Source organism: Chelonia mydas, chromosome 7 (genome assembly GCF_015237465.2).
Source record: "Chelonia mydas isolate rCheMyd1 chromosome 7, rCheMyd1.pri.v2, whole genome shotgun sequence".
Taxonomy (NCBI): Eukaryota; Metazoa; Chordata; order Testudines; family Cheloniidae; genus Chelonia; species Chelonia mydas.
Genome location: NC_057853.1, coordinates 27080681 through 27099149, shown reverse-complemented (window position 1 = coordinate 27099149; position 18469 = coordinate 27080681). Strand labels below are relative to the sequence as shown.

The 18469-nt window shown below is 39.8% G+C and overlaps 1 protein-coding gene across 7 annotated transcripts in view; it reads left to right on the top strand.

Moving 5' to 3' along the window:
* The window catches only part of CACNA2D3 (calcium voltage-gated channel auxiliary subunit alpha2delta 3), a 702225-nt gene that overhangs the window by 154977 nt on the left and 528779 nt on the right, over positions 1-18469 (top strand). For all 7 annotated transcript variants that reach the window (XR_006292226.1, XM_043551412.1, XM_037904897.2 and 4 more), the window contains one exon: positions 1464-1580. Coding sequence is in view for 6 of the 7 variants with exons in the window: in XM_043551412.1 (XP_043407347.1) it covers positions 1464-1580 (117 nt within the window). In the remaining variant the exon portion in view is untranslated. The remainder of the gene's footprint in view (positions 1-1463; positions 1581-18469) is intronic.

Below are 18469 nucleotides of genomic sequence, written 5' to 3'. Positions count from 1 at the left end.
TAATTTGCTAATTTTGAAAAGTCTTATTGTCAGTGCCTGAGCTTAAGAATGGTGGATGGAGTATAGCATAGTGTAGAGATTTAAAAAAACCCCACTAATTTGTAGTGGAACATAACCACAAACCAAATAATACTGCCTTTCTTCACTTTGAATGTGAGCTCCTCAGAGGAGAGACTGTTTCATATTTGTCTCTATTGTATAATCTAGCCTTAAAACAGTAATATATTTATATATATATTTCTCATATATAAACCTATTTATTTTTTAAAGTGTCCCACCATGATGTTTGCATGTCTTTGATAAGTAGTTGTGTATCTTATTACTGTAACTCTTATGCATCCTCCTTGTATCTTAAATGAACTTTGATGGTAAACTCTTCAGAGCAGGAACCTCACATTACTTATCTGTTCGTGGAGGCATCTAATAATAATCATTTAATAATAAATAATTAATAATACGCTTCTGTTCCTGATGAAGCTATGGATAATTCAATATAATTAATAATATGAAAAGGATATAATTCATGATATTAAATTGGATGGTTTCATCCGTAATTACATACTACAGTATTCCTCTTGCCATAACGGGAGTTTTGCCAATTACTTCATTCATAGCCAGCAAGAGTAAGCCCTAAAAGAGAGAGAGTCAGATTACAAAACCACAGCCTGATTATGAAAACCTTTATGGTTGAGTGTATTGTCTGTAATGGGATTATTCATGGTGGGAGGGAATGCACTACCATCTTCAGGACTGATCCCAAAGAAAATACAGTTGTTTTATTGTAAACACCAATACAGAAATAAAATTCAAAATGTTGACATGCATAAAAGAACAAAAGGAGGCTAGAAATGAATGGCTGACCTGCTTTTGGGATGTATTTCTCTCCATACCTGTCTAATTCTTATTCATGATACCAAGAGTTACTTGTGCATATATGTGCATTGAAAAGAGAAGAGACCACAAAGTAGGATTCATCCTCGTTTGTTCCTGTGAAAGGGCACTTTGCTGTTTAGGGGTAGCCATATGCATGTATATAAAGTTAAGCACATGCTTACATGGTTTTCTGAATCAGGGCCTAAGAAGAGCTATTTTATTCAAGTTCTGTTTGGTCTTTGTTGAAGGAGGCTAGCTCTGGGGACCTAAAACTAGAGGGGACTAGGGACATATCACTAGTTTAAAATAAGGTCTTTTTGTTTATACTGTTTGCTGTTATGTATGTTTGAGCAGATGTGGCTTTGTTTTGGTTCCTTTCCCCACAGTGGAAGGGATTAATACATTTTATTCTATTTTTCACTATTGGCATTCTGGATCTAACAGTAAAAGTGTTTTTGCGTTAAGTAGCCCTCCAGTACCCAACTGAATACCAAGGAAATGTACAGAAGCCAGAGAAAACGGAGTATGCATTGAGTTACAAGTTGTCAGAGTTTCAAGTAATTTCCTTTTACAATTCTACTTTCTTGCAGAAATACAAAGAATATGAGAAGGATGTTTCAGTAGAAGAAATTGATGGCCTTCAGCTTGTGAAAAAGCTAGCAAAAAGTATGGAAGAAATGTTTCATAAAAAGTCTGAAGCTGTACGGGTAAGTAGTAAATCATTTTGCTTTTATATTTTGTGCAGTTGTACAAAATGTGTCAGTAGCTTAGAATGTTGCATCCATGGTAATTGAAGGTGAAGATGTAGAAAGTACTGGAAGACTTCAGAAGTGCTTTTAAGGTCCAGCTCTCAGAAGTAGATGAGTTGATTATACCATCAGTAAGATAAATTTGGCAGAGCATTTACCTATGATCAGGTAAAAGCTTTGTATATGTAACAAGCTTGGAAGTACCGGTTCATTACAAATATTCTTGAAATGTCATATTTGCTGATAAAATGATGGTATGTGTGTGTGTGTGTGTGTGTGTATATATATATATATATATATATATATATATATATATATATATATATATATTACACATCTGTGTTAAAATTTATACCAACGAAACCAGAATTAATTGCAGTACCCTGTAGAACAATAAAAATATTTGAAGGGATCTGCCTAGTCTAATCTCCCTTGATTGAACAATCTGAAACATTCTGATTGCCCCCCTCCCCACCCCCAATCTGTGGTAAATGTGTAACAAAGGCTGGCAAATGTGTCTACTGTACATAATTTTCTGCTTGCCTCTCATTGCTGAAACTCCTCTCCACAGCAATGTTTATAAAGGGCGGAGTGGCACTTTTTGTGTGTTCAGAGTCATATATGCTGATTTTAGTGACAAAAATAAATGTTTTTACCACTTTTGATTCCTTTTAGCTTTGCACAACCCACACAGCTGAGAGGGTGAGCTGTATTCTGTTTCTTCTTGGGTATCATCAACAATTGTTTGTTAACTTCCATTCATTTATATATGAGCAAAATGCCACCCACCTGCATAAATGGGTAGGGGAAATTGATGGGGCCAGCAGTGAAAGGGGGACAGTCCCAGAGGCAAGGCATGGAGACACTCACCAAGGGACAAAAGGTAGCTCCTCCTCTGGGAGTCTCTAGCACTCATTGGCTGGCTGGGGGAGAGGGGTGCCGATTGGCCAGCATTTCCCAGCTCCCAGGATTTAGGCCAGTGCCTGGGCCATGCGGAACCTCTTTTGGCTCTGTTCCAGCAGGGTTACTCACCAGATTGCAGCAGCAATCCTCGTCCTCCTCCTCAGGATATAAAAGAAGATGGGTGAAAGTGAATAGACAGGTTACCAAGATATTCCTGGACATAGGGAGTTCAGTGATACAGCACAGGAACATCTGTTACGATCAGCCGGAAGTTTTCAGAGTTGATGGTGTACATTTGTTAAATGGAGGTGCTGACCTAGGAGAACACTCAGTTGCTCTCAAACTGTGGGTCGGGACCCCAAAGTGGGTGAGGACTCCATTTTAATGGGGTTGCCAAGGCCAGCGTGAGACTGAAGCCTGGGGTGGTGGGGCTCAGTTTCTGCCTTCCTGCCTGAGGTCATGTAGTAATTTTTGTTGTCAGAAGGGCGTCATGGAGCAATGAAGTTTGAGAACCGTTCTGAGGCATCTATTGGGCAGGAATTGATACCTGGAGGTGTGCGGCGTGGTTGGGTCTGTGTGTTGGGGGGTGACAAAGGTAGTTGCTGGTGCCCCCTTTGGCTAGTTTCCTCTGTGGTTAAGAGAGGTAAAAGACCTGGAATTCTGGTAATGGGCCTTGGGCTTATGTGATAGGGTGAGACCTTGTGGCCATCTCAGGCTGAGGTCCTCGCCCTGCTGCACCCTTTGTCCCCTTCAGGGGCAGAGGGTACAAGGACTCAGAGAGAGCTGAGTCATGTGGGTAAGCTAAGGAGAAACTACCCCCCTTTATGGGTAAGGTCCCCTGCACTGGAATCAATTAAATGGCTAGGATAGGAGAGTATTAGTGGTGGATAGCTCCCCTCCTTTGTGATAAAGTTTAATAAAAGTTGTGGCCTGCCACTAAATTCTGTGCATGTCTGTCCTCATTTTGCTGCTGTGTCCACATCAATGCACTGAAAGTCGTGAGGTTCAAGAAGTGTCACTGAAAGCAGCAGTTGAAGACACTGGGGTTTCACTGGTGTGACTGAAGTCAAAATTTGACTTGCAGAACTGTTTTTCTTGTGCATGATCAGAAAAAGTAAAGAATTCTGCTAGACTTCCAGATTAAAGGTTGAATTTTCTGGGTTGACTGTAAAATAAAATGTCTTTTAACCTATAAACTGAACACACTTGACAGGGAGGCTCTGACAGATTATATACACAATGCTATTTTTACTGCCCCTTTTTAGAGCAGAACTGCACTTAAACATCTTCTGCAGGGAGTTGCACAATATTGACTGTGAAGGGATCAGTTTCCTTACTTCCTAGCAGAAGGAGTACTGCTTTGAGATCAGGAAATGTGGGGAGAAAAGCATCAAGAGAGCTCCACTAAAGCACTTCAGTGCAGCACTGCCATTTGTAGCTAACAGTGAGTCGCAAACTATGGGTAATGAAAGACTATGTCTGTTTACAGGAATGGGGAATCAGTAGGAAAGAGCAGTTGGTGTCTGTCTCAGCACTGCAGTGCATGTTCTCTAATTTGAATTTGTGTGGTGTTTAGAAATGTTTTGGCTCCTGTTATAGACATGGTCTTGATATCTAAGAAATAATGTTTTATATGGACCATAATGCTTTGCTCTGAGTAACAGTCTGCCAGAATTCTGTGACATTAAAGCAGAAGAACATGAGAACGGCCATACTGGGTCAGACCAAAGGTCCATCAAGCCCAGTATCCTGTCCTCTCTGACAGTGGCCAATGGCAGGTGCCCCAGAGGGAATGAACAGAAAGGTTATCATCAAGTGATTCATGCCCTATCACCCAATCCCAGCTTCTGGCAAACAGAATACAGTATGGTGCAGGGGTGGGCAAACTATGGCCTGGGGGCTGCGGCCCTCCAGACATTTTAATTCGGCCCTCGAGCGCCCGCGGAGTGGGATCCGGGGCTTGCCCCGCTCCGCATGGCTCCCAGAAGCAGTGGCATGTTCTCCCCCCTGCCCCCGCACCTACGCATAGGGGCAGCCAAGGGGCTCTGCATGCTCCTCCCGCAGCTTGCATTGGCTGGGAACTGTGGCCCATGGGAGCTGCAGGGGTGGCGCTTGCAGAGAGGGTGGCGCACAGAGCAGCCTGGCTGTGCCTCCTCATAGAAGCCGGAGGGGCGACATGCCTCTGTTTCTGGGAGCCGCTTGAGATAAGCGCCATCTGGAGCCTGCACCCCTGGTCCCCTCCTGCACCCCAACCTGCTGCCCCAGCCCTGATCCCTCTCCCTCCCTCCAAACCCCTCGGTCCCAGCCTGGACAACCCTCCTGCACGCCAACCCCCCAGCCGGACCCCTCACCCCGCTCCCTGCACCTCAACCCCTAATTTCGTGAGCATTCATGGCCCACCATACTATTTCCATACTCAGATGTGGCCCTCGGGCCAAAAAGTTTGCCCACCCCGGTATGGTGAGAAGAGGCTATGGTGCAATAAAAGGTGGCTAGAACGCAGAGCTCCCGATATATGTGTCTTGTTTTCCTTAATCTTTAAGAAAAAAAAGTTTTCAAAACCAAATTTGGAAGTGGTTTTATTATTGAAAATCTTTAGTTCTGATTGCAAGATAATAGCTTTACTGGAAACAGTTACATAACATGTAGCCACCTTGGATATTTTGAGGTGACTGTTAGAGGGATGAATAAAATGCTTATTCCTGCTGAGGCTTAATGACTGAGTGCTATGGTTTGAAGTTATAATAATACATTTATAATGTGAAGGACGGCAGTTTGCCAGTTGCACTTGAAAAGCTCTGAAATCCTGTGATACAACGCTCGTTCTGTACAACTTATATCTTGTGCAGCAAATCTACAGTTAGCTCATCTTCTCTATGCTTCCACTTGAGACAAAAAGCATGCTGCATTTAACTGGCCCTGGAATAATTTTTTTTAATGTGTATATATTGCAGGATTCTGGTATTTATTGAGATTAATAAGAAACCAGCACAAGCAGACCTATGCCAAAGCTCAATGTTCATTCCAAAAGCCTAAATTTCAAAATTGCAACCAAAATATTATTTTAATTAACTTCTAGAGCTCAAACACTCGTAATCTGGTAAACTCCAAAATAATGGAAATACTGCAGAATTCCCCCCATACAGCGTAATTGGGGTGTCCATCAATGGGGTTCAAAATCCAAATATTCATAAAATGTTGCTGCTCTAATGGTACCACAATTTGATACAGTCCTAAGTACTAATTGAATGAACTGCAAGTAGATGTCTCTGCCAAAAATCTACATTTTGATTGAAATAGTATTTCAAGTGACTGGCACATAATAATTATTTCAAACAGCATATTTTCAGCATTTAACAGAAATAGTGATCGGAGGCAGTCGTCATTCAGAAAACCCCAATAATGTAGACTGTTTAATCTGTGGGAAATAGGTCCTGATAAAACTTGAAAATACAGAAATAGAGTAATGTAAAGTCCTTCAGATTTTTTTTAAACACATCAACTTGTTCTCAGCTACTAATCAGTGTTGAACATTTTCCCTCCTTTTGTATTCTGGCTTGATTTTATCTTTCTTTCTCATCACTTTTCATAGTCATTAGTTGATTCAGTGTGATTTTTATCATACTCATCCACTACTTGAATTACTCTTCAGTATGCAATTATCCTGTCACAGAAAGTCCTATTTTCATGCTGTCAGATGTGTAAAGTAAATGGGAAACCAAAAGCGCTAAACCTTTTGTCATCTACTTGGTGATGTGTGGTTTTATAGGTAACTTTCTTTACTATGCTGAACATTTACAAATAATTCTAGATCTAGTTAACATTAATGTATGGTTGCTGTAGTTAAGGATGTTCTCATTAACTAATATATCCCAGATGATCAATGCAATAGTTGATAGTTGGGTTAAGATTTAGTAATTTTGTTGTAAAAATTGTTGTGCAATGCTGAAGTTCAAGTGACGCTAAGTGGGACTGATACAATGCTGCTAATTTTTAATTGTCTTTATAATGGTGAACACATTCTAGTGCAGTGGTTCTCAGCCTTTCCAGACTGCTGTATCCCTTTCAGGAGTCTGATTTGTGTTGGGTACCCCCAAGTTTCACTTCACGTAAAAGCTACTTGCTTACAAAATCAGACCTCAAAATACAGAAGTGTCACAGCACACTATTAATGAAAAATGGCTGACTTTCTCCTTTTTACCATATAATTATAAAATAAATCCATTGGAATATAAATACTGTACTTGCATTTCAGTGTATAGTATATAGAGCAGTATAAACAAGTCCTTGTCTGTATGAAATTTTAGTTTGTACTGACTTCAGTAGTGCTTTTTCTATAGCCTGTTGTAAAACTAGGCAAATATCTAGATAAGTTGATCTACCCCCGGGAAGACCTGTGCGTACCCCCAGGGGCACAGGAACCCCTGGCTGAGAACCACTCTTCTAGTGTATCTCATAAAGTCATCTACAGTCAAGCTGGGAAAAATCTTGCTCCCGATACAAATGGGACAAATATATTGGGCAATTCAATAAAGGTTTAATTTTCTAGTCAAGCCAGTGTAGGTTGTGTAGTAACTTCTAGAGTCTTGCAAATTTTACTCCTGGGGGAATTCTGTGCCAAAAAATTAAAAATGATGCACACAATATTTTAAAATATTTTATGCATATTATATTTGCCAAAATAACACGATATAATCACACCAGTTTCAATTATTTCGGTAATTTATTTCAAAATACCTATCAGCAACTGTCTGTAACAATACAGACACAAAAATACTCAGAAGTAGAGACTTAAAGAAACCCTTATGACAGCCCAGTTCCTGTTTCTGTGCCCTCTCCCCTCCCAAGAGCCCAGCAGGATAACCATACACCCACATCCCCTACCCGTCCTGAGCCCAGCTGCAGGGTGCCCCCACAGCCCAGACACTCTCACCCTGTACCCTTCAGAGCCCAGGGATCCAAAGGGAGAAAAGAGCCTGATGTTGAGTCCCAGGCTTGTATGGAGGTTCCTGCATGCCACCTCTTTCCTTCTGGGCATGCCGGGAACTGCAGCTGTTGGGAACCCTCCAGCTCCCTCCTCCTCCCCAGGGCAGTCTTCTATTTGCAAACTGGGATCTGCTGGGTTCAGCACCCCCTAGTGGCAGCCAGCAGCTATATAGTCCATTTTTGTGGTGGGGCAATGGTGGGAGGTAATTCTGCACATAACATGAATTTCTGCACAAATTCTGCATTGTCCAGTGGCACAGAATTCCCCCAGAGTAAAATTTAGCAGTAGCTGCTGCTGCAGCTGCAAGACACAATTTAATTCAATTGTAAGACAGGGAATATGGGTAGCAAGCTATAAGCTGGCAGCAATGCAGAGGGAGACAGCAAATGCCTCAATCCTAGGCCCCTTTGATGGTTAAACTCCAAGCAGCTGACCAGGTACAACCAGCCCACTTCCTCCAAGAACTCCCACTCTTGCAATGTTAGGTTGCCGTTAGGCTATCTTATATTGATTTATCAAGTTATGGTAAAATTGCAGCCAGTTGGCCAAATTTAATGTTTGTCGGAAGCCCCCAAACTGTGGGGCCCGTCCCCCTAGTGGGGCACAGAGGAACATTTTTGGAGGGGTGCGTCTGGGGCCTGTGCCAGCCCACACGGGGCAGGAAGGGAGCACCACCTAGCTGCTGGCCCCGTGGCCGAAGCTCTGTCCCCAGCCCCGCCCCAGCTGTGGCCCCAGCCCTAGCCCCCTCCCGGAGCTGGGACCACAGCTCCCATTGGCTGGGAACAGCGAACTGCGGCCACTGGGAACTGCAGGCGTCCATGCCTGCGGACGGTCAATGTAAACAAACTGTCTCATGGCCCGCTAGCAGATTACCCTGATGGGCCGCAGGTTGCCCACCACTGTTAGGGGAAGTAGAAAATAAACAAACCAAAGAGGATACAGAGAGTTTGTGAAGGGTAGTATATAAAGTGCTGTGAAGTCAACTTTATTGTTAGGGAACATTCCACCATCTTTTACTAAAACTTGGGATACATCATTAAATAGCTTTTTAGTATTAAAGTTCCACTGTAAGTAAACAGAATCCTATCAAAATGATTCTTGCTTTACATTGATAAGATGAGAAATCACATATTGAGGAATGTTTTGCTTTAAAATAAATATCCTTGACTAGAAGAAAATGTGTTAAATAAAACAATTTTTATCAAGTTTTTTTTCCTCGTAGAGCTATGTGGTGTTCATTGCAGAACTGATTCCCATTATAGTTGTACTGTGAAAAGTAATTGCTGTTGTACAGTAATTCAATTTTTGTGCATTCACGCATCAGTAAACCAGTGGGGTTTATCTAGAGAAACCTGGGACTTTAAAGCTTTCTATCGCGAAATTTCACATGCATAGACACATTTTTCCAAGGAGCAAAATATCAGCATTTGCATTTAATAAACATTTACAATAGAGTGTGGATTTTTCCACAGATGATTTTTACATCAATCTTCAAAACTGCTAAGAGATACTATTAGGATGATTTTGTTTTTATATGCACATAGCATATGAGGGGTGTGTGTGCGTGTGCGTGCATATGAATATAATATACAAATATTGACTTGCTCCAAAGAAAATAAGAGTAAAATAGTGCCCAAGTTATAACTGGTTATTAAAAACAGGGACTTGAATATCTTGATGATGAATGTAGAATGAACATGGATGGATGGATGAATAGATGGACGGACGGATGGACAGACAGACTGTGGTAAATAGACCAAAGCTTAGGGCAATATTTCATAACTGAAGGAACTGTTTTTACCCATAGGCTGTATTTTACAGTGTGCACCCAGAGCCAATTTGTTTGATAAAGCTCAGGAAATAATTCACACTGAATAATTTATTCAGTGAGTGTAGCCTTTATTTACATATTGTCCCCAAGCAGCTTACAATTTTCTTGAATGTATTTAGTATTTGAATAATTTTTGGTCTGTAAATTGTTGGCAAGCATTTTGAGAATATTCAGCATTCTAAATATAAATGTGTTTAATTTTGATTGGACACATAAGGTGTGGTTTCTTTTTCCTGATTGGATGAGGGTAGCTTTTAGATCAGGCCCCTATGTACATGCTTGAATTTACAATTTTCCTTCTGCTATCTCTGTCAATTTGCGTTCTATGAATATTTTCTATTATTCACTTAAAGTTTGCTGTTTCTAAATAATGCCACTGAACTTGTTCACTAGAATATTCACAGAAAGCAAACTAAGACAAAGCTCAACAAATCCAAAGAAGATTTCATTTTTGATGTATTCATTGTGTCTTTTGCAAGATTAACTCGGCTCTATTAATTTACTGGGTTGCACTTTAGAGGTTGTCTTTCTCACCACTTTCACCCTCAGCAGCAATAGTTTTCAGAACCCACCCCTCATTGATTGTTAGAGATAGAGGCTTGTGAAAGATGTGTGGCAGTAGGGTTGTGGGTGAGAGAGGTTGCACCTCTCCAGTTGTCCTAGCGCGTCTATCTGTCTCTGAACCTACTGGAGTTGAAGAGAGATAAGAGGACATGATCCTACCCTGAGGTGGAAGTGGATGGTTACCTCCACTCATGGGAGGAGATGGAGAGCCTGTGGAACCCAGTTAAAGGTTGGAGATGAGAGCAGATGGGAGCCTATGGTAAAAACAGATTTGGGGAGTGTGGTGAGGAAGCTGTGAGGGAGAGAATATTTTGGAGATACTGAATTTGTAGGGGAGATGGAAAAATGAAAGGGAAGAATAGCATGGCGATAGAGGGACAGAATATGTGAGAATAGTAGGAGAGAAAAGCATGTGGTAAACGGGGAAAAAAAGGAAAACTGCTAAAAAATAAAACCCTCACAACTTTTGGTGGTGAATTTAACTAACTTAATTCATTTAGATGGTATTTTATTATTTCCATGACAGATGTTATATATTTCTTTAAGTTTGATTGAAAGATGTTTTGTCTTAAAATAGCTGTCAATTTACTTTTGGTTTTGTAGATACATGACTGGAATTGTTTGTGTTGTCTACATTTTTATTAGTAATTCTACTTGGCGGTTTTCATTTGTTTTGTTTTTGTCCTTTTTCTTTCTCTGGGCAATTTAGACATCTCTTCAGAGTGGATGTTGTATGACTGTAATTTTGAAGTAGGATCAGTTTCTTTCTCTTGCTGCTAGATGAACTTGTTATGGACACCTAATTGAGTGCCAGTTCAGTTTCCTGAGTCTAGCAGTGCGTTTCTGATCACATATATCCCATTGAGGAGTGCTGTATCAACCCTCTTAAGTGCTACAGCAACATTCAAATTGGTTAGAGTTGGTGATTTGCCTTGAATTCTACACTCCCTGAGTGCTGCTAAATCATCTCTGCCTGGGATTACTTTTGTCCCATGGCTCTCAATGGTAATTTTTAAATGAGCAAATCAAATGTCTTTGAAATGCACCAGGTTGCCCAAAAGAACATGTTTAAAAATAATATACAAGAGCTTTAACCTCCTCTCTGCAAATCATTCTGTTTTCTGCCCTGTCGGTATAGATGCTCTTCATTTTGAAATAACAGTTCTGGCTGTTGTGTATGATGGATTTTTCCAGGTCTAATCAGGACCACCATTTTTTATTGACAGGTTTCAGAGTAGCAGCTGTGTTAGTCTGTATTTGCAAAAAGAAAAGGAGTACTTGTGGCACCTTAGAGACTAACAAATTTATTTGAGCATAAGCTTTCATGAGCTACAGCTCACTTCATCGGCTGTAGCTCATGAAAGCTTATGCTCAAATAAATTTGTTAGTCTCTAAGGTGCCACAAGTACTCATTTTTTTTATTGTGATGCTACTCTGAAAAGTGGCTGTGTAAAAATGTCTGCTGTTTCTTAAAGATGTTAGGATCAAATTTGCTCAGTAAGTAAATGGAAAAGTTGGTTTATGTAACTTTGAGCCCCTCAGGGCTCTGAAAGTCAAACTGAGTTCTTTCCTGCTGCTGCACGGACCATTAGTAGAAAAGGATCTATGGGTAAGGCTAAGATTTTGTCACGGATATTTTTAGTAAAACGTACGGACAGGACAAGGGCAATAATGAAAAATTCACGGACACCTGTGACCTGTCCCTGACTTTTACTAAAATTATCCATGACAAAATGGGGAACCTGGGCAGCTGCGCCTGGGCTGGGAGCTCCAGGTGCCCCCACCACCTGTGGGGGGCTCGGAGCTCCAGGGTCCCCCTCCACTGGCGGCTCTAAGCTGTGGGGGTCCCCCCTGCCTCCCGTGGGGGCCTGGAGCTGCGGGGGTTCCCCCGCCACCAGCACCTGCCAGGAGCTCTGGAGTCTCCCCTGCTGCCCAGGGCGGCTGGCAATGTCAGAGGATCTCCCCTGTTGCCCAGAGCGGCAGGGGGTCAGCCTGTGGTGAGTGATGGTGGGGAATTGCAGGGGGCTCCTGTCACCTGGGGCCAGCGGGGGTACCACACAGCTCCTTGCTAGTGCTGGCTGAAGTCACGGAGGTCTTTGGAAGTCACAGATTCCATGACCTCTGTGACTAAATCCCAGCCTTATCTGTGGGTAAATTGCACAGATGTATATGAAGGCAGAATTTACTCCCCTTACTTATGTCTGTGAATCCCCATTGTCTTTGGTAGGCTTGCACAAGGATAGCCAAGGGCAGAATTTACTGCACTGTAAATCTTGTTAACAATTTTGTTGATGTGATACCAACTCCTTTCTCAACAGAAGTCTTGGCTTTATGTGGCGAGTAGACTAAAAAGTAATAAATATTTTTAGTTGCTGAAGCAGATATGACTGAATATGTAAGGAGTAGATCTGTTGAGTAAGAAGGTGCTATTTTAACATAGTTAGTTTTCTTACCAAAACCAAATTTAAGGTTTTAGCACGATGGTGGTTGTGTTTTTTGGAATGTTCAGTATCACATAAATCCATTTTGAACATTGGGTACACTACGCGTTCATAATCTTGGGAAGCAGTTAAAGCTTGATTTTATACATACTTCATATTATCATATTGAATATGTATTTGACTTATATGGGTAGGAGCATTTGGAGATGGAAGTGAATCTACCAGTCACCACTCTTATATCTAGGATGGGACAGCTAGCCAGCTGTCTGCCTCCTGAAATACTGAAGGGGAGTGTGAGGTAAGGACACCAGTCTTTCCTCCTAGGTAACAAGGCAGTGTGTGGGAAAAGGTCTGGTTTATCCCAACAGCCTTCTCTAGTGCAGACAGAGTTCTATATTAAATAACCAATTGAATATTGCATCCACTTAATTTTTTATCAGATGTGTGTGCATACATTATAAGCATTTGAGTCCATTTCAGCTGGGACTTCTTAAAACTACCGTGTATAATCTACGAAGTGGGAAATCTTCCAAAAGACTCTTTGAAACTAAATTATTTTGTACAAATGAGATCTTTTAAAATTTGTATTGTGAGGGAAGTGAGGAAGATTAAGCTCATGTCCAAAATGAAATGTCACTTCTAATCACGTTTTCCATGCCCAGTGTGTATTTTATTACACCCTATTTTTTATTCTGTTTAAAATGATTGCCTGTCTCTTTGGTCAAGGCTGGATTGGAAACAGTATCCTTGAGAAGAAAAGCAAATGATCATTCATGCATCGTATCTGTCTAAAATTACAATACAAAAAGAATGCCCTGAACCTGAAAATTAATTACCCCTTACCAAACTCACTATATCCATGTGTATAATAAACACATGATCAGTGCATTAATTATATGCCCTGATTCAGGTAATTTGCACTTCCAGAATTAGAACAGGGGAATGTGAACATCAGCATGCATTATATAAGATAGTGTTGCATTTGGATCATTAGCAAAGATAAAATGGTACAGTGCAACATGTGCTATTTTGATCTTATTTTTAAAATATATTACAGTATTTTTAATAATCAGATTAGATGAATAAATAATGCTATTAAATTAATACAACTGCTGGAGGAAAGAATCGTAAATGGGTTGGAGGTGGAAGGAAATTATGGTGTATCAACCTAATGTCACTATAAATAGTTCCAAATGACAGAATAAATACATAATAAATAAAAGAGAGATGACTATAATTGTATTAATTAATGCCAACAAATTAAAGGTTTTCAGCAATATGTTTGTATGCACATTTAGTATTTTAACTCTAATTGTTCCTAGTTGGTTTGATATCATTGAATTTTTATTCGCAACTTGCCCAATCTCCCATACAGAAGTGACAAATCTCTGTTCTGAAAAGAGTTTAGACCTTTATTTACATTTGGCAAATTTGGACATATTGGGAAAATGAAAAGGTGGCTAGTAATTTACTGACCATGTCTGGTGCATTCAGCAGTTTACTACGTAACCCTTGATAACCATATCTTAAACAGTATTTAAAAACACAGCAAATATTTTTCTTGTTTACTGCTACTGGGCTGCTTAATGCTTTTGCCAAATATGGAAAAATAAAAGCCTTATTCATATAAAGTGCCGGACAGCACCTACAGTTGCAATGGTTTCTTAAATTACTTGGGACACATTTTTCTTCAATGTTTGGATTTGCAGTTCATTTAGTTTCCCACTGAGTACATGCATGTGTGGACAGACACTTTTGAGTTATACATAAGAAGTGAACTCAAAGATGGAAAGGAATCAGTTGAAAAGGGATACTTTCACCTCTCGAGCTACTGTTGTAATTATAACATCCACAACAATAGAAATTAGGGGCTTTATAAGTTACTACAGTTCCAAGAAAATAATAGTTGGCATGTCAGTGCAGTCACCTCTTAATGATGCACAAACATTAACAAATTTATCGTGATACCTTAGAAGTTTTGTCTGCCAGTCCAAAACGTTTGCAAATCATGAGTCAGGACCACAAAATAAAGAGAATTTTAAAAAATAATAAATTTGGGTTTCTCTTTCTTTGACCTTGTTCTGAGCCTTTAGAGTGCACGTGGTTCATGTTTTCAAGCTTTTCTCTGTAAACTTCGGGGCCAGAAACATACCTTTTTAAAAGAAATTAAAAGAAGATTTTCACATAATCACCTAATTCTAGGATCTGAGGCTTTAAGAAAAATATCAAATATTGCAAGAGTCATGACAGAATCGTGAGAGTTAGCAACACTAATGGCCTGTCCTCTGTCTCAGAAGCTGATAGGCATGTTGGAGCCTGTCTGTGTCTGTCTGAAAGAGAGAATCCCTGTTCCCTAGCATTCTGTATCTGCTCCCATTTACGTTACTCGCTCTCTAGAGGAGGTAGGTTTGTCTGAACCTTTGCTTGGCCACCTTGAAACCTCACTCTGGGCCAGATTTGTCATTTAGTCGCTGACGCACAGTGAGGCTGCTGCCAATTACCATTGCACAGGAATGTGGTGCTGCCACCTGCTCTGTGTGTGTGCGCTTTGAGAGTGAGATGGGCAGGTAGGGCCAAGGATCTGCCTCCTCCATGCACCCAGTGGGATGGGTGTGAACTCCCTGGAGCACAGGGTGTGCTGCTACCTAGCCTTTGCTGAGGGAGCATGGGTGTGGGAATTGGTTTCTTGCACCTTTCCCCTTCATTCTTTCTGTACATCAAGGACTGTCTGTCTCTCTTTGCATATACAGTCTGAGCCTCATCTGTCAGCCCTTACTCACATGAGAGATCCTTACTCGTACTAGTAGCACCATTTAAGTTGAGGAATTTTGTATGACGCACCTTCCTGAGTGACAGCTGGGTAACCTTGAGTTAGACAAAGATCCAATGAAGTGAGCTGTAGCTCACGAAAGCTTATGCTCAAATAAATTTATTTTCTAAGGTGCCACAAGTACTCCTTTTCTTTTTGCAGATACAGACTAACACGGCTGCTACTCTGAAACCTGTCAATACTCTTAAGTGTCTCAGGGAGCCCAATTATCATGGATCACAAAAGTCTGTTCTCTGGATAGGTAATATAAATAGACAATCTGTCCTTTCACTCTCAGACTCAGTGAATTTCAATTGTTTGATTTTTTTTGTAAGATAGAAAGAAAAATAATACAAACTGCAGGAAGGTCGTTCACGTGCGTCCGTCATTTATCCATAATAGTTAAGAATTCATTCATCCTAAGCACTTTGAATCAGTAGAACTTTGCAAAATAACCTTTCCCCTTCACAGTGATCTTACTCTTTGCAATTCCTGAGCACTGACCTATAATAGTGAAAATCTAATTCTGTATTTTTCAGTGCTGGAAACTGGATATTGTTTCCTATTGACAGTGTTAGGAAATTTGGGGTATGTACTTACCTGGAGTTTGAGTGATGTACATAATCCCTTATATTCAGTATCAAGATAGCAATATATTTGAAACTACACATGTTCATTACTGCAGGTATGTTATTCTCATTAATGCTAATGGGAGCTGCTTGAACACAGAGTGAATATCTACCTAAAACATAAACACCTGAATAACAGCCAGTATTTTGATTTTTCCCAAATTAAAAAAAAAAGTCTAACCATTGTTAGAGAAATTCAAAAAGTTCCTTAGCATGTTCAAATATAGAAAAAAAAATTCACATAAGTAGGAGGGAAAAGAGAGCAGAGACTTGGAAGAGGAAAACTAAAAGCTTTTGCAGTTAGAAATGATTATTCAGGATTCATTTCCAATATTGTAAAAGATGTGAAAAATGCTTAAAGCTGCTGCACTAAAATATATAACACTTATCTCCACAAACAGGCGGAGGAAAAATCAAAGTAACCACCTCACAAAATATGTCATTTAGCAAACTTCACTGCAGAAATTTGTAACATTAAGCCTTCATCATCGACAACATAAAAAAGCTCTGTGCACAGCAGGAGGGAAAACAGTAAAGGAGTCACTTTTAAGAAGAATTAACAAGAAGAAATTAGCCCCATGTATCCTGCTTTTTAATCACAGTTTAGGGTATTAGCATATTTTAATATTTGCCATTAGCATAACTAATGATTTTAACAAAAATGCCCATGTTGCCTCGCTGGTGTTCCTTTGTGTGATTTATACTAACTACTTGAAATGTTAGCATTTTTAAAGCTAATATTTAATCCCAGATTTATTATCCACAAAAAGCTTTTGCACAGTTTTCTCCTGAATGTTTTTCCAGTTTAGACTTTTATATCCTCTTTTAAATACACATTGTTTAAATCTACATTTGGAATTAATTACAGTTATTCCTCATTTTTAAAAGTGTTGGCACGTAAATCAAATGGCAGCAGCATTTCCTGTATATCAAAGATGGATGAAACTGGGGATTGTTTTTGCAAAATCTCAACAGTTGGGTTTTGGTTTAGGAGAAAAAAAACAGGATTGACTTGGATGCTGATCCCATTTTATCTCAGCAGTAGTTTGTACAGTTTGAATTAATAGTTTCAGTGTTTTAAGTTACTTTTAGGCTAATATAGAGATGCATGAAAATGAATTTATTTCACAATGCCTTGAGAACTGGGGTTTTGTTTGCTAGACAAAAATCAGGAGTAGTTTGGATCCAGGAGTACTAAATTTTAGTCTGAACCCCCAGAGTTCAAAGAGGTGAAAGACAACAGAGAAATGGCTGTAGATTTGGCTTTGTTCAATTTTAAATTACTTGGTTGTAGTCATTACTACTTTGCATATTTAAATACACCACTTGTATAGACCCACAAGAAGTTGCATGTGTTGTCTAACACTGGTTTTGGAATAACAGAACTTTTGAAATTTGACACACACACAGTATATTTTACATATATAATTAGAAATGATCATCTGAAAGAGAAAAGGTTGCTGAAAGGTGTTGTCCTTTAGGGCAATATTCCTTTTGAACTTACTCCCATCTCTCTTCTCCCCCCTCCCCCCGCCCTTGCACCTTTGGTCCTTAACAGTCCAGCTTTGTCCTTCAGGACATGTTTCAGGGCTCATCTCTTCTCCTTGGCTGTGGGGAGTTAGGTCCAGCTAGGGAGTGGTCATAGGGAGACTCTGGTGGTGGGTTTTTTAAATTACCTTTTAATGAGTTAGTGTTGATCTGTGTTGCTTATGGGGTAGGGTTATCTGTAGGTTATAGCTGGAGACTGTTAATTCTAGAATGTGCAAGTATAAGTTTATCAAGGGTACCCAAAGTTTGGGATGGGTGCTCCTTGGTTTGCTGTAGTATAAATCAGTATAATTACGTTCTAGGGTAAGGTCTCTTTTGCATGTGTACCTTTTGTATCTAGAAGATTTGTAGATAATCATGTAGCGTGGCTCATCTGGAAACTGGAAACAAAGGGTCAAATGACATGTTTGATTATAGAACAATTACTAATAACTACAATGAACTAGAAATAGACACAAGCTGCAGAATAGTTTGGGTGTGGTTAAAGCCAGAATTTCAGATCAGGCCCAGGTCTGTTTAAACCTGGACCAATTATTATATAAATATAATTATTTATTATTAGTATAAAGCACTTCGGGGCACTTTTTGCATGAAACGTACTACAATTGTAACTCATCATTAATTCTATTGTGGACTTTCACTCCCTAAGTGCACTCAAGCTACTAGCATGTGACATGTTGGGTCAGTTGTACTGACTTATATTGCCAGTGGGGCACAACTATAAAAAGTTGATTTGACAACTCATAGAAGGGAAAACAACCCATTTATTATCTTCACTCCCATCCTTCTTTGCTCTATTTCACTATTAGATGAGAAGACATATGCATAATCCAGAATAATTTCAGCAATGGCTTTCTTCAACAGTTCTTTTTTCTGTCATAATGTCCCCAGTAGTACTGTATATGCACTCCGAATATATCTAGTGGTAATCATTACAGTTTCTTCAATTTTCAGTAATAAGATGCTGATATATAACAAGCCATCCTTACATTTTTATGCACCTATTGATTCCAAACAGTTTCATTTTCTCTCCAGACAGAAGTCTGTAGATTATGTTTATCTAATATGTAATGTTTATATTTGGGGGTATCTGCCTAATATATTTTTAGAAATAAACCCACTATAACATGGTTTT